The sequence below is a fragment of the Phalacrocorax aristotelis genome, chromosome 1, assembly GCF_949628215.1.
Source record: "Phalacrocorax aristotelis chromosome 1, bGulAri2.1, whole genome shotgun sequence".
In the NCBI taxonomy this organism is placed as follows: domain Eukaryota; kingdom Metazoa; phylum Chordata; class Aves; order Suliformes; family Phalacrocoracidae; genus Phalacrocorax; species Phalacrocorax aristotelis.
This window is the reverse complement of record NC_134276.1, coordinates 97,692,617-97,717,349: the sequence shown is the minus strand read 5'-3', so window position 1 is coordinate 97,717,349 and position 24,733 is coordinate 97,692,617. Positions and strand designations below refer to the sequence as shown.

General features: G+C 42.0%; 1 protein-coding gene across 1 annotated transcript in view; it reads left to right on the top strand.

Annotated features, from left to right (window-relative positions):
- The first annotated feature begins 3,404 nt into the window (after positions 1-3,404).
- PDXK (pyridoxal kinase) overlaps positions 3,405-24,733 on the top strand; it is a 47,530-nt gene continuing 26,201 nt past the window's right edge. Inside the window, exon 1 of the mRNA XM_075098793.1 lies at positions 3,405-3,855. Within this exon, the coding sequence (XP_074954894.1) occupies positions 3,763-3,855 (93 nt within the window). The 5' untranslated portion in view covers positions 3,405-3,762. The remainder of the gene's footprint in view (positions 3,856-24,733) is intronic.

The following is a 24,733-nucleotide window of genomic DNA, read 5'->3' as shown; positions in this document are numbered from 1 at the left end:
CTCTGCCTTTGTACCCTCCCTGCCTTCCTACATTATTGTCTTGCTGAGGCCTCTGCATTATTGCCCTCGCAGACCTTATTGCTCTCTACAACTACCTGAAAGGAGGTTGTAGGGAGGTGGGTGTTGGTCTCTTCTCCCAAGTAACAAGCAATAGGACAAGAGGAAATGGCCTCAAGTTGCATCAGGGGAGGTTTAGGTTGGATATTAGGAAAAATTTCTTCACTGAAAGGGTCATCAAGCATTGGACCAGGCTGCCCAGGGAAGTGGTTGAGTCACCATCCCTGGAGGTATGTAAATGACATGTAGATGTGGTGCTTAGGGACATGGTTTAGTGGTGGACTTGGCAGTGCTAGGTTAGCGGTTGGACTTGATGATCTTTTCCAACCTCAAGGGTTCCATGATTCTATGATTGCTATCCACGCTGCAGTGTCCTCACTCAGGTGTACAAGCAGCCTGGTATCAGCTGTGCTCTGCCATGTGAGACTTCGTTGAGCCTACTCCTTGCTTTGCCTGTGTGGTCTACTTGTTGCAGGAGTAGCAGCTGTACAAAACCTAAGGGCAAGCATTAATAAATGTATGAGCTGTGCGTTCCTTCTTGGGGGAGGAACTTGCTCCAGTGAGAATGTCAGACATGCTTGGGCAGTTTTTAGAACAGCTGTAAATGCCAGAACACTTCCTGGCATCTTCTTTGGACAGTGTTTCATTATCAGGAAGGAAAAAATAGAGTTGGCCTAGGCACTACAGAGACAAACCATTAATGTCACTACACGATTGTCTTAATTGAGGCCCAGCCCCACCTAACAATGCTGTGGAACCCACAAGATAGATCTTCAGTTATCCCCAAAAGGAACACATGCCAGTATGTACGTATCATATGCTTACATGGTCAAAGTGGAGCATTAAGCCTTATTGCTGGGGAAGGGAAGAAAAGCAGGAAAAAGGACATCTGTATTCCAACAATTGCCCTCCAAGCTAACGAAAGGCTGAAGGAACTTTATTCTTCAGTGTATCAAGAGATACGGAAAACCACAGGATAATAGTACTTCAGCATTTGTTGCATTGAGTTTGTGGAGGCTTCGAAAGCAGCAAAATGGAGGCACAGATGCCTTCCATTCCAAATAACATGCAGTAGCCACTCCCTTGAAAAGCAAAGGACACATACAGCAATTGCTGTTAAATGAAAAACAGTGGTTGGACTTTAGACTGAATGAACAAGCTGTAAGCAGATATCATGTTAACCACTTGCAGTGTGTATCTTGTGCAGGTATGTATTACAGAACAGGCCATGTCCTTTGGATGTGCATCACGGGAGTGGCACATGGATGTGGCAGACAGCTTACTGCATATATACATTTTTCTTTATAGTGTGTGCATTCTGTACTCATTTATTATGATGAGTGTCAGACATAAACAGGGCTGGAAACTTCTGTATGGTTGCCTGCCTTTTCCACGTGAGACCTTACTTTTAGTTGTCTATAATTGCCAGCCTTTGAGTGTTTTCACAGACATTTTCTGTCTCAAGGTCATTTTCGGGTAAGAGAAGGAGGGAGGACAGAGGGAAAGAATATAAGCTAGAAAAATTGAGTCATGTCTAGAAATGAGTCTTACAGAAGATACAGAATATCGCCTTGCTGCATTTTTTGCAACCTTTCTTTTAAAAGATGGTGACATCTTAAGCTTGGATTTCTTATTTGGGGGAAGGCAATGATTTCATGTCAAGAATCTGTATTTTATTCAACTTATGAAAAGCAGCCCCATATGTAACTCAGTTCTGTTAGCTTTGGGGGTAGGGGGGAAGTAATCGTCTGTGCTCTGTTAAGATTTGCTAGTGCTTTAAATTCTTAAAAGTTTTGTCTTATTTAAAGTAGATGTGACCTGCAGGTTGAGGGATGTGGCAGGTGACTCAGTGGAGAAAAGCAGGAAAAGAGCCTGGAGGTGGAGAATGGAGATGGGTAACCAGAAAGCGAGGAAGATCCCACCCCAATATATGCCTCTATCTCTAATTCTTCTGGCTTACCCTGCCTTCCAGACCTGTGTCTCCTTGAGATAACCTCTTCACGTGAAATGCTGTTTTGTAATGTTTTCCCAGACTGCTGTATCTGGAGCATATATGGTGTAGATCATTCATTGTTCTGACCCTGTCTATACTCTATGGAGATGCACCAATTTCTACAATTCAAGAAAATGCCTACATTTATAAGTGATGAGAAACTGTTAGTAGTAAGGCCAGCCTAGAACAAGTCCTAACTTTTGCTACTGGAGTGACAACAGACAAGAGCACAGTATGTTCCCTCATTTTCCAACAGATTACTTATGATGAGGACAACATGCTTTCATGTTGCTGAGAAATAATCACACTGTTTCAAGAGTTGATTTAAAGCTAACCACTAAGAAGAACAAGAGGCATCGGGTATGAATTCTTGTGAAAGGATCTTTGACTGAACCTGTGATGGTCAATAATGACAAATGGCCAGAGGAAGATGAAATTCCCAAACACATTATCAAGTCCTAACTCAGCAGAGTCTTGATGTATTGTAGCACTTGCCAGCCAACACATCTTCTTTTACTCCTTGGCAGCCCTGCGAAGAGGTTTTTTTTGTGTGTGTGTGTGTCAATAACGTACAATTGCACTCACTTCAAAACCTGACTGCAAGGGTGGTGCTCTGTCAGACCGCCTGCAGCTCGGGCCGGCATGCCACTGGGCATGCCATCGGGCATCATGTGGGACTGCCTGTGGCATCCGTGGCTTCATGGTGGGAAGCAGTAGGACTGTCAGGATGTGCGCGTTCTAGTAGACAGAGGGGCAGGTGTGGCAGCACCGTGGTGGCGGAGGAGCAAATGGTGCTTAGCGCACAGGATGGGTGGCATGGGAAGGTTGGGTGGCCGATGCTGTGTGTACTGGCCAACGTTCAGACATACCTATGGGCACTGGAAGTGTGCTTGAGGTACTGGGTGCTGCAGTGCTGTGCAGTGAGGGCAGGAGACAGGCGATGGTGCGGCCAGTGTGACCTGTAAGACCGGGCAAAGTGGGGTCCACGTGCGTGAGCCGTGGGTACCTTGCGCATGGAAGGGGCGTGGGGCCTGGCGCCTGAGAGCGCCAGCGCACACAGGGCAGCAGTCGTAGCGGCCGCCCTGTGCCGGGGAAGAGTGGGCGCCATTGGGGCAGCGCCTCTGTGGGTGCCAACGAGCGTCTCGCCGCAGGGCGGGGTGAGGGGCACGGCCTCTCCGCCGCGGAGGGTGGGCTAAGGGAGGTGGGGGTGTGGGAGCGCTGAGGCGGGGACGGTGGGGCCGCTCTCCCTGCGGGATGGCGCATGTGACAGACAGCAACGGCTCCCGCCGAGCCCGGGAGGGACGGCCGTTGGGGCGCGTGACGGCGTGTGCCGCGTGACGGCGCGGCGGGGGGTGGGGGGGACGGCGTGCAGCAGCCACGGCGGGACCTGCACCGAGCGCGCCGCGGGGAGGGGCGGTTAGCTGCCGCCGGTGCGCGCTGCGCCGCGTTCCGCTGCGGCGGCTGGGCCTCCCCCTCCCCGCCCCTCCCCAGGCAGTGAGACCGGAGGCGGCCATTACGCCTCCGCGCCCACCGCCTGACAGGCTCGGCGCGGCGGCGGGCCCCCGCGCTCCCCGCCCGCGGGGGGGCGGGAGGTGTGTGTGACAGGAGCGCGTGACGGCCGCCGCGCTCCGCCCCCTCCCTCCCCCCCCCCCCCCCGCGATACTGCTCCCGGCGCCGCCACCTCGGCCCCGCGCGGTGCGGGAGGCGCAGCCATGGAGCCGGAGCGCGAGTGCCGGGTGCTCTCCATCCAGAGCCACGTCGTCCGCGGCTACGTGGGCAACAAGGCGGCCACCTTCCCCCTGCAGGTAAGCGGGCGCGGACGGGCCCTCCTCATCCTCCTCCGCTGTTGCTTTAGCGGGGCGGCGAGGGGAGCCGGGCGGGTGGTGTGACTGGCAGGGTGAGTGCCTCCTGCCCAACGGGGGTAAGGTCCGGGGACGGCGGAGAGCAGCCCGCCCGGTCGCCCTTCCCGCCCTCTCCAGCGCCAGAGCGCGGTGCTGGGGTGGGGGGAGCCGGGGGGCAGTGACCGTCCCGGGTCTCTGCGCATCCCGGCCAGACGGTGTGGCTGCGCCTCCCGCTGGCTCCGAGCCGCACGGCACGGTCCGGGGCTCCCGTTAATATCATGTCTTCTCCCTGCTCGCCTGAGGGTGTGTTACGGCGGGCGGACTTGAGGGGGTGAGGGATGAGGGGAGTGCTGCTGGGGGCTTTGCTCGGCCCCACACCGCGGTGCTCCGCGGGCGCCTGTGCCTCTGGCCGAGGCGTGTGCTCCGGCATGGGCCGGGTGTCCGCGCCGCTGGGCTTGGTGGAACGGTGGCCTTGTGCTGGTACAAAGCTAAGCCCTTCTAGTCCTTGTGAGTGGTAGAGCTAGAAAAACCCGCACCCCTCGGTTTCTGAGGGTCTAGGGAAGCCGTCGTAGAGTATAAGGACCACTTAATGACTGCACAAGGCTGGCCCAGAGTAACTAGCTTACATGGCCTGGGGCTTGAGGGCATAATTGAATCTTGGCCGTCGTGGCTTTCATGTGCTGACTTAAGGAGTTACTTGCTAAGGTCTAGCTGACAGTGGGAAAATATTGGCGTGCTTTGGGAAGAGCCTTTGTACATCTCACTATTCTCCCCTGCGAAGTGTCTGTATCCGAAGGGGCTAATCTGGGGCATTACCATCAAGAGGTCTTTGTTCCTTGGCACCCGTGTGGCTGTACAAAGCTTGCTGTCTAAGAATCTCATTGCCAGAACACAGTGTGTTGTAGTATTGGTTATCTCTGTACACACTTGACAAACGATGGTGTAATCTCACTTGACTCAACACGGAGATGGTATATGCTGATAAATGATGCACTTGAGACCAGGCCTGCAACAAGCTAACATCACGCCCCCTTATGCAATTACAATGCAACCAAGTCTCTTGAAAATTAGTGTATGATGAAGGGTGAAGTACATATAAAATCCATGTATTATGGAAAAATCTGTCTATGTGGAGACTCATGACTGAAAGGCGGTCATGATCGGCACGCCAGCTGTCCCTCCTTTCCTAACAGAAAGATCCCTAAACTGTGCTCTTCCCCTCCCCTCCACTTCCCCCAGCTATTTTTGTGGTAGCAGAAGGGCACACAGTGGTACTTACTCCAGAAATCTCCAGGTCTCTTAAACTGTTGTTTTCATTTTAATTCCGTGTCAAAGGTTCTCTCTACTCTTCTGTAACTCAACCTTTCTGTGGCATATGAGCCTATGTGTGGGTGTCTCATAGGACTTGGCAAATCGGTTCCTGTAAAGTGTCTTCTTCCTTGAGTATGATGCTAGAAAGTACTGCTTTAGTTAAACAGTCCTACTGAGGTTGTAGCTGGATTCTCTTTAGGAGGCTATCCCACTCATACTGTGTTCCTCACTGTATAGTGTAACAAGAAGTTACTGGGGTGGGGGGAAAAAGGCTAGTTGGGGAACAACTGAACACCTGTTGTTACAAGCTGCACTTGAAAAGCCTATGTAGGCAACCGTTAATGAGGCTGTGCTTGCTAGAAAGTTACTTAAACTCTGGATTTACTAGAACATCAGATATAACAAGTTGCCACCAAGTGAAACTTTCCTTTTTTTTATGTTTTCTTGAAACAAGGAAAGGAATTACAAACTATTTTTAAAAAATTTATTTAAAAATGAAACCTGATACTAGTCTTGAGGATGGGTGCAAATCTGGCATGCTTACGTTACTTCCCATTCTCTTTTTACTTTAGTGGTCTTAACCAATAATGGTTAAATGAGGCTTCTTTCTGAGCTGATCAGTATTGAGTTTGCAAGGCAAGAGGTATGTAGGTATATATGTGTGTGTGTGTGTGTGTGTGCATGTGAAGTCTGATGGGCTGAAATCCTGCCAGAACAGTTCAGGAATCTGCATTTGGACAGCAGCAGCCAAATAGAAAACCAGATGTGGTTTCACCTGCTGTTTGCAGACTTCTGCATAAACATCAGTCATGTTTGAATGACATTACCTTTGGTGGAAGTCTGTGATGCTATTTATTAGTAATAGCCAATGCAGCACTGTGCACAGCAGAGAACTCTTTAGTGTCTTTTTTTAACCAGTTGGTTTTCCTTTGTCAGGCTTCCATTACACTAAAAGCTAAAGTGTTTAAAAAGTATTTTAAAAGTAGGCGTGTGGAAATACTTTCTCTGTGAAGTATGTGGTAAATGCTTTCTATATAGCAAGCACAGTGAAAGAGAGTTAGACCATATATTAGAGCAGTTACAATAATGGAAGTACTATAGCTGAGTGAGAAATGCTGGAACCCTTTATACCATTTCAGGATAAAATATGCTTAGGTAGTTTGAGATTCTAGATTAACTAATAGGTCTTAGAGGAAATGCGCACCTGGATTTTCCAGGTGGTAAAATGCCAGGAAGTGAACTGTCCTCAGCTGTGCTTTAAATTCTGCCTTGTCAAGAGTTTTAACAGGTTTTACTATCTCTTTAAAAGTTCTGGAGGTGGTTCTGAATTATGTTTAAAATAGTCACAAGTTATTTCACAGTTGTGTAACCTGGACAGCTTTTGGTATCAGGAAATGGTTTAGGATTGTCCAGCCTTTAAAAGAGGAAGAGCAGTAGGGTGTACATTAACTTAGAGGGTTGCCACTGTCAGTCAGATAAATTGTTTTAAAACAGCAAAGAATGTTTCTCCTACTTGACTAATACTTTTTGTGATAGGAAATAAAAATGTATGTCTTCACCATGCCAATTTTAACTTACCTTTCTACATTTAACTTACCTGTCCCACATTCTGGGTAGGTAAAATGTGGCAATAAGTAAAGGGTGCAGTACTGGCAAGCAGAAAGTTACTGTCTTCCTCAAATCACAGAGTGAATACACAAGGGCGAGCTCATTTCCGTTCTGCAGAGGTACTTAATTCTGACCATCAGGAAAATTTTGGTAGGCAGGTGAATTTAAATCTTTAAGATGCATCTACTACGCCCATCATAATATCAGCTCTTATGAATGAATATTTCAGTCTGTATGTTCAGTCCTTTGGGCCTCGATGAGTTTCCAAGAAAGAGGTTTGAAGGTACAGGGAAGGGACAGGAGAAAGTCCCAGCCGATTTCGTCTGACATTTGCCTGCCACTGGACCAGGTTATACTCCTGCCTGAGAGCCAGAAACTGTTGATCTTATCTTATGTGTAGGTAACAATGAGATCCAGAGAGTTTTGTACTTCCTGTTCTTACCTTGTTCGATAATGCTAATGGAATGTGATTATGAGGGGTTATTTTTTGTCTGACGTAACACTCGTAGCATTTGAGAAAATCTTGTCTCTGTTTTGAGTATTTAGTTCTTGACTTCCTTTTATATTTGCTTGCATTGAGGATGGAGCTAAAAGTATGGACAAATAGCATTAATTACTTGGGTCTGGAGAATGAAATTGTCTGCTCTGAATAGGATAAGGATAAGATGGCCTTTTGAAATATGTTCATGATTTTCTTTCTGGGTTTTTTTTTATTCCCTGCTGAATGGAAATAGTTGTTTGTTCAGGTATTAATAAAGGCAGGTGATTCTTATTCTTACGCTAGTCCTCAGTGATTCTCTCCTGCAAAAGAAACAGTAAGTCTACATTTGTAACTCCTCAATTGTAAAAAAAGATGGGGATGCAACTCAGCACAGACAGTAATTTATCTGATATTTAAGGACAGTGCTGAACTGCATTGTTTAAGGCCAAGGGTATGATTTGCTTTCATATGCTGAGACCAAAACCATTGTCAACCTATCTTTAATGATTATCTGCTGCCCTAGCAAAAAAGTTTAAGACTTTTTTTTCTTTCTTTATTCCATTGAACAGTGTGGTCAAGCAGATTAAGTATTGTACAGAAAGAGAGGTAGATAAAGAGTATCTTATTTAAGGTGACTACTTGTTCTGTTTTTCAAAACCTACTTCTATTGTGTTAATTATATGAGTCAGAAGAAGGATGAATCAATCAAAAGTCTTTATAGAATAACAGTAAGAAATGTTCCTGCTGGCTAGCCCTTATTTTCATTACAGATCAAAGGCTGAAAAAGCCTAACCCTTAAAGAATAAATACAATGATAAAATAATATATCTTCTCTTTGTAAAATCCAAAGATTGTCCTAAATTACATATCTGAAACAAGAATTGTGACTCTAGATTCACACTTCAAATGAAGCTTGCGGAAGCATGGTTTTCTTTCTTGCCCCTTTTTGTTCTTATAAGAAAGGTAAACAAGGGACAGATGAGGTTAAACAACAACAACAACAAAAACCTCCTGACCCCTCTTGGGAGGGCTTATTCATAGCTATGTAAACAGCATTTTCCTGTTATTTGGGTGTCAGTATGTGTAGTTGCTGAAGTCTGGTGAATACGATGTGCAAGGCGAGGCCCTGAAAAAGACTTGTAATCCAAAAGGTCCTAACAAGGTGGTTCCTGGCAGTCTGCACTTCTAGGAAAAGGCTTTACCAGAACTTTCCAGAAGTGCTTGTCCAGATTAACCCACCTATGAAGAAAAGGATGGCTCTGATGTACTACGAGAACTTTGAACTTGTGAGAAGATTGTAGGAGATGGACTTTCGACCTGTATGATAAGCCGGGAGGGGAGTAGGACAGGTCTGAGAGAGGACAAGAAAGTAGACAACTCCTAAATAAATAATCTAAATAAAATAAGGGTGGTGGTCACTCTTCCAGCTCTTAACACTGCTTGAAGACAGACTAGACTGAGGCAAAGAACTGGGAAGAATATAGGGATCTCACTTAACAGTAGTAGTTTATGTTTGTGTAGCACTGTAAACTAAGAGATCGTAAATTTCTTTACAAACTTTTTACAGAAAATAGTTTCAATTACTAATGCAAAATAATCAGTTTGGAAAATTAGAGTAATTTCACCCTGCCTAAAAGAAGTGCAGCTAGGACTGCTGATGCACTATGGACTCTAAATTGCAAGACTGAGCAGAGTCTCTAATAAACAGAGAGTGGGACTGATGGGATAGTCATCATCTGAGGTCTAGTCCAAGTGTGTGATAGTCGTACCTCTCACTGTTCCTGCAAATCGTTTAATTGTGGCAACTTATTAAATAAGCTTTTGTCATGAGAATACAGTCATGAAAATACAGAAATGCTGAGGGATGTTCCCACATGGTTCCCACACATTTTTAATATTACAGTTGAAAAGCTGAAAAAAGCATTTTAAGATGCATTAATTTGGTAGTGTGTCTATGGGGCCAGTTGGCCGTCTGCCATTTTAAACTTTTTTAAAAGGAGGTTATAAATATTTACAGTGACTGATGATTATTTGCTGACTTTTTCATGGAACTTTGTGAAAACTGAAACTATGCAGATGCATAGACTGATATTTGATGTAATATTACGGCAGAGTATGTGCCGTAGTGAAGAAATAGTAACCTTTTTTTGGGACCTAAATGTAATCTTTTGATCTAACACATCACAGCAAAGTAGAAAGATTAAGGAGGATCCCATTTGGTGTCTACAAGTGTGTGCAAATGTTTGACTTCAGAGCAAGGAAAACTGCCTTACCCTGTTCCTTTGGAAAAAGAGTCGTCAAGAAACAGCAAATCTTATTAAAGGACTGGGAAACCTTGCCTAAGGGTGGATTTGCACTGTTTGGAGGATATCACATACTCAGAGACTCGGTAGCAAGTGTTTACTTGCTTAAGGCATTTTATTTGTTAGGAAATGGCCTTATGTTCTATCTTTAAGCCTTAAATTTTTTTGATTGTTTGAATTCTTGCAGTTATTTTGTTTTAGTTCTGCTCCAAATGAAACAAGGGAGAGAATATTTTTTTCCTGTATAAACAAAAAGGACAGACAACAGTCATTGCGGATCAGATTCCTGGAAAAAGTGAGCTTTATGTTAAAGTAGTATATTAATATGTACTGAAATAAATTTTTAAAAAAGTATAATTTGAAATAATAAAATGAATCTTTAATTTTAAGTATGAGGATGGCACAAAGATAAACCTGAGAAAAAGAGGTGACATACAAAGCTACGGATATTTCTCTAAATTCTCTCTTTCAGTACTGTTATCTCTGTTCATTTTTTTCTACTTATATCCAAAATTATGGTCACCTTTCCCTGAAGTGCATATTTAGTCATTTTAAATAAGGGATGAAGCTGACTGATCCATGGATGACTGAACATATACCAGGCAGGTATTTTTAGCCTCTTTAGGATGAAAAGATGCAAGTGGAAGTTATTGTGTGGAAAACAGGCTTGAGTTGGTGAAGCAAGGTTAATGTGAGGAGTTGGGCATTGGTCCTGGTACATAAATGTCCATTCTTCTGAAATTACTATGTGTGATAGAGTATGCAGCTGTACAGTAATCTACAGAGGAAAAAAAATGATGAGGGTAAAATTTGAAACATGCCAAGCAGATCCATGCTGATAGATAATACGTGCCCCAACAGAAGCCAGAGTAGTTCATCTCATGGCTTGGCAGCTGTGGGGTAAATTGTCATAGCAAAAAAGTACTACTGAACTGAAATTTGGCTATGTTGAGCTACGTGAATGTTTTTCAGGCCTTTGTTAAGGACTTGTATTTATTGATGCTGATTCATCTTGGATACTTCTGAGCTCCAGTTCCCTTAACATCTGGAACAATCATGCATAGAATCACTAAGGTGGGAAAAGACCTCTAAGATCAAGTCCAACTGTCAACCCAACACCACCATGCTTCCTTAACCATATCCCTAAGCACCACATCTACATGTCTTTTAAATACCTCCAGGGACAGTGACTCAACCACTTCCCTGGGCAGCCTGGTCCAATGCTTGACAACCCTTTCAGTGAAGAAATTTTTCCTAATATCCAACCTAAACCTCCCCTGATGCAACTTGAGGCCATTTCCTCTTGTCCTATTGCTTGTTACTTGGGAGAAGAGACCAACACCCACCTCCCTACAACCTTTCAAGTAGTTGTAGAGAGTGATAAGGTCTCCCCTCAGCCTCTTCTTCTCCAGATTAAACAACCCCAGTTCCCTTGGCCGCTCCTCATAAGACTTGTGCTCTGGTCCCTTCACCAGCTTTGTTGCCCTTCTCTGGACACACTCCACCAACTCATTGTCTTTCTTGCAGTGAGGGGCCCAAAACTGACACAGTATTCGAGGTGCAGCCTCACCAGTGCCGAGTACAGGGGCACGATCACCTCCCTGCTCCTGCTGGCCACACTGTTCCTGATACAAGCCAGGATGCTGTTGGCCTTCTTGGACGCCTGGGCACGCTGCTGGCTCGTGTTCAGCTGACTGTTGACCAGCACCCCCAGGTCCTTTTCAGCTGGGCAAGTGTCCAGCCACTCCTCCCCAAGCCTGTAGTGTTGCACGGGGTTGTTGTGACCCAAGTGCAGGACCCGGCACTGAGCCTTGTTGAACCCCATACCGTTGGCTCCAGCCCCATGACCCAGCCTGTCCAGGTCCCTCTGTAGGGCCTTCCTACCCTTCAGCAGATCAACGTTCCTGCCCAACTTGCTGTTGCCTGCAAACTTACTGAGGGTGTGCTCGATCCCCTCATCTGGATCATTGACAAAAATATTAAACGAGACTGGCCCCAACACTGAGCCCTGGGGAATCCCACTTGTGACCAGCTGCCAACTGGATTTGGCTCCATTCGCCACAAGTCTCTGGGCTCGGCCGTCCAGCCAGTTTTTTCTTCAGTGGAGAGTACACCCATCCAAGCCATGAGAAGCCAGTTTCTCCAGGAGAATGCTGTGGGAAACAGTGTCAAAGGCTTTACTAAAGTCTAGGCAGAAAACATCCACAGCCTTTCTCTTATTCACTAGGTGGGTCACCTGGTCATAGGAGGAGATCAGGTTGGTCAGACAGTGCAGGAGAGGAAACTGTGTTAAGAAAACCTCTTCGGTGGTTCATTTAAAAAGGAGAAAAAAAAAAAAAAAAACCAAAAACCAAACCTCACTTTACTTTCTGTCATCCTATGTAAATTTTAAGTGTATGGACTAGTTTGGGCTGAGTAGAAATCCTTCCATGGTGATTCAACTTCTCTCTCTTGGGAATGCAAAGCACCTCTTGCTAGAGAGATGTGTGGGATTGAGGAGCATGTACTGAAAAATGGTAAGAGTCTCCCCTGTGGCAAAGCAAAAGCTGGAGAGCCACTTTCTGATGCAGTTGTTTCTGAAGAGAAAAGTATCTGGTTTTCCTGACCAGCAAAACCTTTCTAGTCTGATCTTAACTGTTCTCCACACTGCAGCATCCAGTCATGTTTTACTTCTCAGAAGAGGATCTATGTGGAAATCTCAAGCAAGGATGACATAGCTGTCAACGACATTAATAAGTTGAAGGGAGGAACCCATGGCAATCTTCAAGAACAGCATTTGTTAGGTCATCATATTTGAAACTACCAAAGTGAAGTGGTGGTCTGTCCCACAATATCAGAATAAGGCAACATTTTTTCTATTGCTTAACTTGGCAGATTGCTAGCTAATAAAGCCAAATATTTTTTCTTTCATACTCCCCTTAATAGTTATTTATTTATTGTTAACATTAAATTATTTGGTTTCTTCCTGAATTTTACTGTGTTTGTTCATAGCTCCTGTATGTGGTAAGTCTGTCCCCAACTTCAGGAAGACAAAAGAAAAAGAAAATAAGTTTTAATAGAAAAGACTGTTGGCTAAATTATCAAAATTTGATACAGCTTTTACAGAATTATACACCAGAGTTTATGGTCATGTATTTAATAAAGTTTGGCCTAAATCTAATAAATTAAAATATATATGTATTTTTTATGAATCTGTGTATCTTCATGTATTTTACAGTGTTTGCTTTGGGTGATGAGTACTACTGAACAAGTTTAGGCTGAAGGAACACTTTTTCCATGCTTCAAGCTGTTCACTGTGGTTACTCTCACTTTTCTGGCAGAATACAGACCCCGCCTCATAGGGGTGGGCACCGCATTACCTGTTGAAACCATCAGATGGTCTAAGCAGCTAACAGAAATGGAAAAAAATGTTTAAAAAGTAGTTAAAACTGAAGCCAGCAGGGACAGTATTTCCTGCAGCACATTAATTATTTGTTGTTACTGTTTGTGGCCCAGCACAAGCTACAACCTGTGTCACAGCTCATTCCTTTTGTAGTCAGATATTGCTGGTAGCTGGAAGTAACATTGTGCTGCTGCTCATTCATACAACAACCAGACAAATATATGGCAACTTAGTGTTTAAATTTGAGAGATTTTAGTCACCTATCCTCCAGGGTATAGTTTCATGATCTGCTGCCTTCAGTAGCAAAGTCAGCTTGAGAAACTCTTGCTCCCCACCTTACCACCACCAGCTGGTTCTTCCACCTACACTATTTTTCTGTCGACTTTAGCTCTTCAAGGAATGTCATTTTGTGAGGTCATGTGGTAAACTACTGAGAAACCATCCAAGGTTATAAATAACTTGGCAAAGAGGGAAAAGAAGAAAATGTTTATTTACGTTGTGAGTCAATTTCCTCATCCAGTTCCCTACACAGCCCCACAGACAGGTTTTTTTGGCATAACTGAGGTGCCAGAGCAGGAGCAAGCCCCAGGCTCCTGTACCTGGCATCTGCTGAAGGAAGCATTCCTCAAAGTATGCTCTTATCTAAGACATCTGCTTGCTCTGAAGGAATTGGTGAGACATTTAACTGTTCTCTAGGAGCTTCATTCTTTCCTGCGGTGGTCTTGCTGTGATCTTTATATAACATTGCGCCTCTTTCAGGGAGTTGTTTCCTGTTCTGTTTTTACAGGCATCTGTTTTCTTGTTTAACATCTCAAGCCTTTGTAGGAGACTGGGATCCATTCATAGTCTACGTAAGAAGGCCAAATAAAGCATATGTGTTGGATAAAACAAATCGCTTTCTTGTAGGATAACTGTGCCTTAGATGTGCCTAACGTGCTTGCCACACCTTGCTGATGGACTGGTGGTTAGAGAATTAGCTATCCAAAATACAAACAGCAGAGTTAAAAAGAAAATAAAAATCAGAGGAAAAGAATGAGTCCCTTCCAGTTCAGGACATTCTATGATAATGTGTTGTGGGATTCCCCCCACTGCACTGCCCATCTCATTCACTGAGTAATCTGCATCTCCTAATCAAGCATTTGTAAACTTCCTTGCCTAGCACTGTGCATGATTCCAGTTGGCAGGAGTTTGCAGTGACAAGTGCCGTGTCTTTGTCAAATTACATCCAAGTGTAGAAGTAAGCAGCATGAAGATGCGGAATCTGAAATTTTCAGAATTTTCAAAAGAATATGTGAACTGCAACTTCTCCAACTGAAATTAATATCTAAAGTCACTCTTACCTAACAGTAAACAGAGTCTCAGGATGGGGGAAGAATGTATTTCTTGGGTGGAAGGCAGCACCACCTCATTCTCATTTTTTTTTTTTTAATGTTTGCCCTTCAGTGGGAAGAATGAAGGGGGAAGCAGAAGCTGTTATTTCCTTGTCTTTCACTACCTTAGCCTTTACAAATCTGTGTATTGCAGATCCCAGTCCAGATGGAAGCAATGACCACCTGCCCATGGGAATGTTAACAGAGCAGCTATGCCACAAATCTTTTGACTCTGCAGTAGGGTTGATCCTGAACTGGTGTAGTACATGGAGTAACGGCAATGAGCATGTGTGTCTTGCAGGCGTAAGAGGCTGTTTGTTTGAGTAGCAGAACTATGAAAAAATGCTGATGACCTAGAACAAGGAATTCCTTAGTGCTGAACAAAATGGCTTAGAGGGAATTTTGATAAAGGCATGCATTTTATGTCATATTAGTACCTTGCATTGAATAGTTAGCAATGCATACCAGCCTTTCGGGGTGGAAAGTAAAACTGAGTGGCCTGATGGTATTTGTTCTGAAGCATTCCTGTGTCTCCAAGGCTTATTTGGAGGAGCATCTTTAAGGCACTATTATCCTTATCTTGAGTTTGGCCTGATTATGTTTTAGATACATACTTATATTGTAAGCCTTTTCAGAAAAATCAAGAAATAAACTATTTGAGGACAAATTCACTGCAGGCTCAGGCTGTTCTAGTCTTTTCTGTTCAGATGGTCACATTGTTGCAGCTAGATCAGCCCATCTGCAAATCCTCAGTAAGTACCAATTTTGCCAGAGCACTTAAACAAAAATTGCAGTCTGCTCTGGCATGAGAGAGGGGCATTTGTTTTCTGCTCCAGTCTTTAGTATGTTCTCTGTGGTGCCCAGTGCTAAAGTCAGCCTGTAACTCCTGAAAATTGGTATGCAGCTGATCAGAGGAGAAAAGGGAATATCACTCGAGAACAGGCATTAGGCTACCTGAGGTCGTCTTGTCTTGTTTTTGCTGATGTGGGGCTAGTTGTTGTTGGCCACAAGTTCTCAGGCCATAGAGCAACAATGAAGTGTCAAATAAATGTGGCTGCAGTGTATATAAAATATACCAGACTCCTCCACACCTAGCTTCTTCTCCTTTATGTTCTTTTGTAACTGGAAAGCTAATCTGGGAAGGAAAGAAAACAGTTTGAGATGCATGGAGCTTGATTTGAGAGTATAAGAAGTTGAGATGGAAGGTAGGTTCAGGTAGGGAAAGGCACGGTGGTTTGTGGTTCTCCAGGGATATTTTTTTTTAGTGTGAGGGTAAACTGTTCTAATTAGGTAGTTTGTTCGAATATTTTTTTGTGTGTGTATTGTTTGTAAAGTCTTTGTAGAGTGTATTTTGTCAGTTGTTTTTTTTTTAAAAGTATAAAGTTCTCTTGTTTTTAACAAGTATCAGATGCTATCCAAATACTGTTATTTTATATCTGTTATAGCCTTTCCTGTGTTTCCTATGTCTGCCTTTGTCACTGGTAAAATAACTTTTTTTTTTCCCCCCTCAAGGTCATCTGCTGTATTTTTTTTTTTTTATTGGCTGTTTTGTAATTGTCTATTTCTAACCTCAGAATTTGAAGTGGCCCGTTTGGTACCTGACTCCGGATTAATGAATCACCAACAATATCTCCAGTATCTCTGTTCCTAAGCTAGTTTATTTGCTCTTGTATTTTTCTCCTGGCACAGTATCTCCGATATCATAATGATTTTTCTTTGCAGTGCTTTGTCAAATGCTGCAGTAAAATACAGCTATATTATACATACAGAGTTCTCATTATCTACTTCATATGGTTTATTAAAAGCTCAGAAAGAGAAGAAAGAGATTGGGTTAGTCAATAGCAGTTTCAGTTCAGTTTATCAACCCACGCCAGCAATTATGCCTGCTTCACTAATTGCCGGGACATGTCTTTTCTTTTTCCTAACTTCCTTTTCTCAAACTGAATTTGTGTTCTGATTTTCTATACCCAGTAAAATATATGGGTTTTGGTTCAGTATCAGATGGAAGGAGGTGCAAGAGCTGGCACACAGTGACTGAGGTGCAGGCTGCAACTGGGAAATGCTGTTTCTTTCACCCCATCCAAATTAACAGAAATTCTGCCTTTTTAAATATTTCTGTTCCATGTCCAGAAGAATACAGTGGAGCAATGATGTTCACTGGAACTACAGCAATGGCTGGGTAAGATAAAGTTCCAAACTGTAGTACATAAACATCAACACATACATGCAAACCACTTGTAATACAACGGATACACAGAGAGTTCCATGGCCTGATACAGACACTTTCTTACTGGAAAGTATTGCCGCCTTTGCTTAGCAAAAAAACCCCCCAAAAACTCAGTTACCTTGTTTGAAAGGGTAATTTTAAGTGTGGCATTAAAGTTAATTCTGTTAATGACTTTCAGTTAAGCTCATTTTTAATATATCTAAAAAAACCCGGAATGGATGGAATGGTTTTGATTTATGTGATACAGTGATTTTTGTAGACAAATACAGGTATTATTGGCTAATTCAGTATGTGGATTGTACACATGCTCTACTAAAAGTCAGCAGTTTGGGGGCTTACTACAAGATTTCTTGAAAATTCCTCATAAATTATGCCTGTTTAAGTCTCTGTAACCCCCTTTATTTATAAATGTCTTTATGCTATAAAACTTTGTCCTTTGATGCGTCTGTCAGTGTTACATTGCTACAAGAGTAATTTTCCTTATATGGGCCTACCATATGTGTGTCCTGTAAACATCAGTAAAGCCAGCTGGCATCTAAATTTGGATGAGGAGGGAGGTCCTCTGGAAGAAAATATCATATAGTGGGCTTGTCAAGCCTTTGATTGGTTTTGTATTGTTGCCATGTACACTCAGATAAAGGCCCTCTGAAGTTAATCAGTGTGCCTTGTGCAGTTCTGAACAGGGCAACTTTTGCTTTCAGTACCACTATTCTGGTGGGCTACTGTTTAATACTTTTGAGATGCTCTGCCTTTGCATGGGGCATCGGATATGCTCTGTTAGTATACCTGTCTGCCTTTAGGTTCTTTTGTTTGGGCTAGATCCATTTATTTGTCTTATGCCAACTCACCTTGTTGTTGAGTTTCCTTATGTTAACGGTGTTTGTGGAGGCAGAGAAGTAACTGTAATTAGGCAATTATTATGTATGTCAATTAAAATTCATAGCACAGTTAAGATGTTTGTGTTGGGATAAACTTGACTTATTCTTAAGCTTAATAAAAAGTTGTGTGTGTTTATTTGTATTTTGTGTGTGTACATTAGTGATGCAGGATTTGCTCTTAAATATTCTTTTTTTTAAAAAAAATGCTACTGTGTGCTTTAAATTATATAAATCAAAGCACTTCCCCATTACTTGGAAAGCTTGACTGGCTCTTGAAACTGAGGACTTTTCTTCCTTTCTGTAAAGACCCTAGGCTTGTCACATGTTTCCGTTAATTCTAAAAATTAACACTACATTTTGTTTTGTGTATATTGGAAGGTCTCCATAAAAAGCCATTAATTCCTGGAGAAGAACAGTGTGGTTTTTGGGTCTGCTGTAGTTGTCGCAGGAGGAGGTGGCATGGTGTATGTTCTGAAAAACAAAGTACAAGACCACACATATTATACAGTACTGTACAGACCATGGCAGCACACAGGCAGAGTACATATAGTGCAGTATAATTGATTCTGCACAGCATAAATTCCCTAAGCTGTTCTCTGGCAGCTGGGGAAGGACCAGTGTCTTGTTCCTAGCTGTATTCTTACTGTGTGTGAGGAATAGGGCATTGGCTTTTACATCTGAGTTCAAGTGATACTAGTTGAAGCACAATGCTTTGCGAAGTGATGGCATCCTGTCTTTGTCACTGTTTACTGATAATATTGTTTCACATGAGCATAACGCTTGTCCAGTTCACAGGGCTCTGTGAAGACTTATATTTTCAATGCTTTAAGGAGGCAAATGTGTACTATTCGAAACAGCATTTATTTTTCACAACTTCTGTTACTGAAATCTGTAGTACTGCTATGTTTAAGATAGCAGGATGATAGACTCTGTTCTCCAGATGCCTTCCTTCTACTTTAAATGACAGTACAATGGTTAGAAAAGGGTTTGGAAATAAAAATTATCTGGAGGTCAGACTCTGATGATCTCCTTGTGCTTTAGAACTTACATGTCTTGATCAAGAGTGCAGCTCACTGAGAAGTCTTTCAGTGGCACTAACTGCTTATTTTTACCAGGAGGATGAGTGCATACACTAAAAGGTATGAGGGTAATATACCCTTTTAGAACTGGTTTAAAACAACATCCTAATATCTGTCATGGTTCCTTGTTTCTCAGACTTTCTGCAAGGACGTATTTTCTCTGCAGAGACAATCATTCTAAGGTCAGGCAAGAGATTTTAGTGGAGCGTAGGTCAGAGACTAAGCCAGCTTGCAATAAGGACAAGCCTGACCATCACTTCTGAGTGAAAGCAGTGAGATCTGCCTGGGCTTCATGACTTTGTGAATCATTCCACAGTTTAGTCATGGAGTAGGAAAGCAGCTGAAATTAGTGGTTGTTTCTGAAAACATACCTGCATGTTGATCTTGCCCAGTAAAGGAAAATTAATCAGTAACACAGTTGAGTTTACATACCTGAATCCTTGATTTGGAATCCTGCATGTAATTCACTGTGCTGCCTTTTTAGGCTCTCTCTGGATGGTTTTGGTTCACTTGTCTAGTCTGTGTTAACCTTCTTCTCACTATTCTTAATATTTACTGCTACTTTGCTCTAATTCATCTCTCTCTTACCATCCATTGGCACAAAGGACAGGACATACCTGGCTTGGATGGTTCATCCTTTGAATATTAATTGAAAAAGAGTAATCTTTTTTCTATAAACTTATAAAGTGAGTGTCTTCCTACAAAGCAGAAGAGTTGAAGTGCAAGGAAGTTAAGTGTTATAATACAGTGCTGCATTTATTTTGGAGAGAACTACATGCATGAAAGTCAAATCCTCCTTTCAAAAGTGGAGTCTCAAAGATTCCCTTCTGGTGAGCAGAATCTTGTTCCTTCTTTCTTCTTAGCCAGTCCTCTTTTCTTGTCAAACTGTGTTCCCCTTGGCGATAAGCTCACCTTTTAGAGATGTGAACAAACAAATTATATAGCGAGATTTTCACCTGTGGCACATCTGTAACTCGAATCTGAATGTGAAACTCTAATTATGCATACAAGAAATCAGATACCTTGTATTCATAATAAAAGAATTTGTATTAATGATTGGCCGATCTTCATTTGCAACAACCTCTGATATTTTCCCTGGGTTTGTGGTTTACAAAACATTTCGTTTGTGGGCTCACCTGGGGAAATTGGTTTTGATGTGTCCTGCTATGGTAGAGTTAACGTTTTCCAAAATTAAGGACTTTGAAGGAACTGGAGAGTTTGTATGGAGGTCTCAGCTTTGTTTCATGTAATATAGGTAGCAACCTGTGAACACGTATCAGGGTACAAATGCTATGGAAGAAGTGTATGCAGTTTACAAAGTCTGATTTTATACAGTCCATTTTTTTCCTCTTTTCTTTCCCACACTGCTTCCTCCCTGCCCCCCTTACTCTGCCTTTCACTCATTGTTCCGGATTTTTCCTCTAACTTGAGCTGTAGTACTTTCTGGTTTTCGTTTCAGACCTTAAAATGAAATGCCATTGGAGGCAATGCTCAAAGGTGGAAATGTGTACTGACCACATTGCAGAATAGGAAGGTATTTTTAATTGAATTTATTCTTGCAGAACTAGGTCATTGTTCTCTAAGGTTGTCTAAATTAAGTACAAACTCAAACATTCTGGCTAAATTGATCCACTGATCATTTAACAGCAAAGGATGTAACATCTTTACTGACAAAGCTGGCATACTTAATAGTGTAAATATATCATACCACTGATTTTTATCCTTATAATCAGAACTTTGGGATGGGTAGCAGGTGATGCTGAATGACAGGACAAGGGGCAATGGGCACAAACTGGAACACAGGAAGTTCCACCTGAATATGAGGAGAAACTTCTTTCCTGTGAGGGTGCCAGAGCAGTGGCACAGGCTGCCCAGGGAGGCTGTGGAGTCGCCTTCCCTGGAGACATTCAAACCCCATCTGGATGCGTTCCTGTGCCCCCTGCTCTAGCTGTGCTTGCTCAAGCAGGGGGGTTGGATGAGATGATCTCCAGAGGTCCCTTCCAACCGCTACCGTTCTGTGATTCTGTGATACTTTGTGTAACTTTACACATAGAGTTCTAGAGCAGGTGAAGCTGAGCTTTTTGTATGTAGCAGTTTGATCAAATGACAGAGTGACTTGGGCTGGAAGGGGCCTCAGGAGGTCCCCAGTACAGCCTCCTGCTCAAAGCTGGGTCAGCACTAAGTTCAGCGCAGGTTGCTCAGGGCTTTGTCCTCTTGGGTCTTGAAAACCTCCAAGGATAGTGATTCCCCAGCACCTCTCTCAGCCCACTCAAAACCTCTGTTTCTCTAAATATGTCCATATAATGCATTGGAAATTGTTTGTTTTGTTTGTTTCTCATGTTAAGTACCCAGGAAAGCAATAAAACCTAGTTCAGTTCAGTAGTTCATGTAATTCAATTTTTTCTTGCACACTTAGGAGACTTAAGATACTTACATCTTCTTCAAAAATGTTTTTTCCCCCTGAACTGAATACAAGCAAGGAAAAAGGAGAACTTCTTGAGTACTATAAAGAATGTGATACTTTTGAAAATTTACCTTTTCCCTGCAGAAGCATAGTACAGCTGCAATACAAATTTTAAACAGAAGCATTCATTAAGGAAGAATTAAACACAAACAGAAATGTGAAAAGCAGTAACTTTTCACATTTCTCTAAGCATTTATCAGAGTAAATAATTATTAAATTAGAATTTATATTAATATTTACTCTGAGGCTGAGCTAATCTTTGTAGTTAACAGTTTTCAGTCTCAAGTGATGTTAACAATCAAATAACAAATAGGATTAGGAGGTAAAAATGAGTACTTTTATTTGTCTCTGGACCATTGGTACATAATGTAGATTACACAAATATAAAGATTAACAGTCATCAAAACTGAATTTGAGATGTTGCATTTGCTTGGAAAACTTCCTGTTAATTTCTCTGTTGCTACACTCACAATTTTCCATAATGTGGAATAGTTTTCTTTCTCTCGTTTACAATCTGCCCCTGCCCCTTCATATAACCAGCACAACTCAGGCTGTCCTCTTGAAGGAAATGTATGTTTGTAACCTTTCGTTTCTAACAATCTTAGGTACCAGTTCTTCGCGGTGAAGAAATAGCATGTTTCAGTTTTATGTGTGATTGAAATGTTTTCTGGAAGGGAGAGGAGGAGAGACTGTAAATTTTAAACAAAGCTGTAATGTATGCATTAACACAGTGGCAAAGTCCAAAATGTTGCATTTTTAGAGGTGAACCACAACTGAGATCCAGATATATATATATAACCTATATAACCCAAGACATTTTCCATCTGCCTAGGTCTTTGGGTTGTTCTACCAATAATTGGTATCATTTGTAAAATTTGAATCCTGAAGGAGATCCATTTCTTTTGACTTCTTATTTGTGGCTTGGTGGCTGGATATAAGTTCAAATTACTTCCGTGCTGTCAGAAGAACTAGGCTGTTGGTCCAGTTTTCCAAAAAGATCCAACACTTTTAGAGTTTGTCCATGTATTTTGAAGCCTCTTCCTTTCTTGTGTGTTGATTTTTCCCTTGGGCTCTTGCTAGTTCGAAGACACGTATTTTAATAGTTCTGTAGACTAGATGCCTGCACAGGTGATGCACCTTCTCTTTGCAGATCTGGGATAGCACTTTCTGCACCGTGGAAAGAACTGGATGACTTTTGTCCCTTTCCTTCCATTATTTGTGAGGAAGAACTAAGCCAAATTGGATCTCATGCATGATGTTGGAGTATGTGTTTCATGCTAGCTGTTTTTTCAAATGCAGTCTGCTCCAGTGTGTGTATTTTGATTTAATCTTCCAAATATTTTTCTGAAATATGTCATTCAGATGTGCCAGCCATGCCTTCCAACTGCAAAACTCCTCCAGTTTTGATGTTTTGTGATTTATTTTTAGAAATGTGACAGCTCTGTCTCCTTTGCTTGAAGATACTTAAAAAATATGTTGGAATCACCCGTTTTCCTCTGAGACTTCAATCACAGTGAATGTCGCTATATGATGTGATATAGGCAGCTTTAGTTTGGGCCTTAAGAACGTTGTTTGACATGTGCTTAGACTGGAGGCTGAGAGGATGAACTTTCCTTTGTGTAGCGCTTATCATCCTTACCCACACTGGCTACGGGTTTAGATTTGCCCAGGATTTGTAGTTCTGTGGGCAAATGATATTTATACAGAATGACAGCAGAGGGAGAGTGTGGAAACCAGAAATTGTTCTCTACTGGAGGGCCTGTGAGAGACCAGATAATGCAAAATGGGATGACGGTAACGTAGATGATGATGTGTCCCTGGCAGCTGGAGCCCTGGACACTTGCAGAGTATCTGCTGTGACCTGCATTTCCAAAACCAGAGGCAGGAGTATCACCACAGGACTTTCTTTAGGGAGCAGGGGAGGTAACACAGTTATAGACTATTTACAAGCTGGTATAGAGAGGCAATAAATTAAACATTACTGTGCATTTCTTAGTAAGGTCAGTCCTCACACTAACCAAATAGGATGTGAAGGCTTTAGTTCTGACATAGGCAAAACACAACTGGAATGAGGTCCTTCAGTTTATTTACACTGAGGTGCAAGGAACACATGTGTGTACACACACATAAAAATGACAATTCTAACACCCAAAGTTGGGTCATTTTGCAAATGTGGCAGACTGATATGCAGAGAAATTCAAGAAGCAAAGGGAAAGTGGTGCCTCAGTGGGTATAAGGTGAAACTTTCAATATCACAACAAAGGAATTTGTCCCACAGGTGGACCTGGCAAAGTGCTACTTGTGGCTTCTGCTGTATTTTTTGAGCAAAGCGTAGAGACAACTGGGGACTTCAGTGAACCATGATAAACCGTTACCAGCTGGAATTTGTTCGCTGTTGACTGAACGCCACAAAACTACTGTGTAGATGTTGCTTAATATTTCTTTACCATTTCACGTGCAGTCTTTAATGAATTACAGCATTTTGATTGCTCAGAAAATAAGGGAAGGTGTTGAGATGACAATTAACTGGCGTATATGTATGTACTTCAGAAACACGGAGAGGTTTCTTTCTATATGTAGAAAAAAGGTCAGTAACTGGAGTGGAGTGATTTTAAATCCATGAATTAAATAACTTCTTTTAAATGTGTTTCATATCAACAAGTGAGAAACTTGATGTAAATAATTTAGTCTTGTTTTGAATATGTACTTTCTAGTAATTTTCTGAAGGAAAGATTGATTCTTACTGGTTTGTGACACTGGAAGAATTGTTGATATCCAACTAAATGCATAATTTCAGGCGATCTTTGGTACTTTTGTGTGCAAATATGAGAGGTAGACTTTTGTATGATTTATTTGATTCAATATGTTTGCTCTCATCTTCAATTTTCTAGGTCTGTACATGTGAAAATCATGTATTTCTAATTAGGTAGTTAACTTTCACTTAAGATTTATTTAACCTCTGGTTTGGGTAGAATTAATTAAATTTAAAAAAACCTCAGAATCAATGCTTTTAGTTAGCTCTGCCCAAAAATTAAAAATACAAGTATATATTAAAAAGATTTAACAAGATGTCTTTTGAATATAGCTCCCTTTCTAAGCAGGGAAAGTATTTAGCATTCAGTGAATCAGATATGTATGGTCCTTTAGATATGCAGGGATGATAGTTACTAGTACTGTTGTTTAATCCTTGATTGGAGGAGGAAGCTAACATTTCCTTATCCGCTTTAAATGATCAGGTTGTCAAAACGCAAACAAAAATTAAGACACGGTTTTCTCTGTAGCCATAGAAGAGATGATTGCTGTCAAAAGATGCTTTTAGCCATTCAATATACCCTGTTTTCAGGTCATCTTCTGACGATAAAATTCTGAGAGATTTTCAATGCAGTTTGCCTTGGCAGCAAACACATACTGGCTTAACATGACTTCAACGTTCTTTTTGATTATGTTAATACTTTATACTAAGGCCTAGACCTCAGCATCTGTTACTCTCGTTCCAAAAATAGTACTAATTATGGGTTTTAATTGTATTTTGATTTTAAAATGACACTTTGTCTTTTAATTATTCTGTTTCAATAAGAATCTTTGTAAAAGAAAATTCCTGGAAGTAGAGCAACCTTGGCTTATTTTGCGGGTTGAATCAGAACTGGAGAATTGTATTAAATAGGTGTGTTATATCACCGTCACACCCATTTATTCAAAACAAAACTTTAGGGCAAATTTGAAACTGACAGAGTAGACT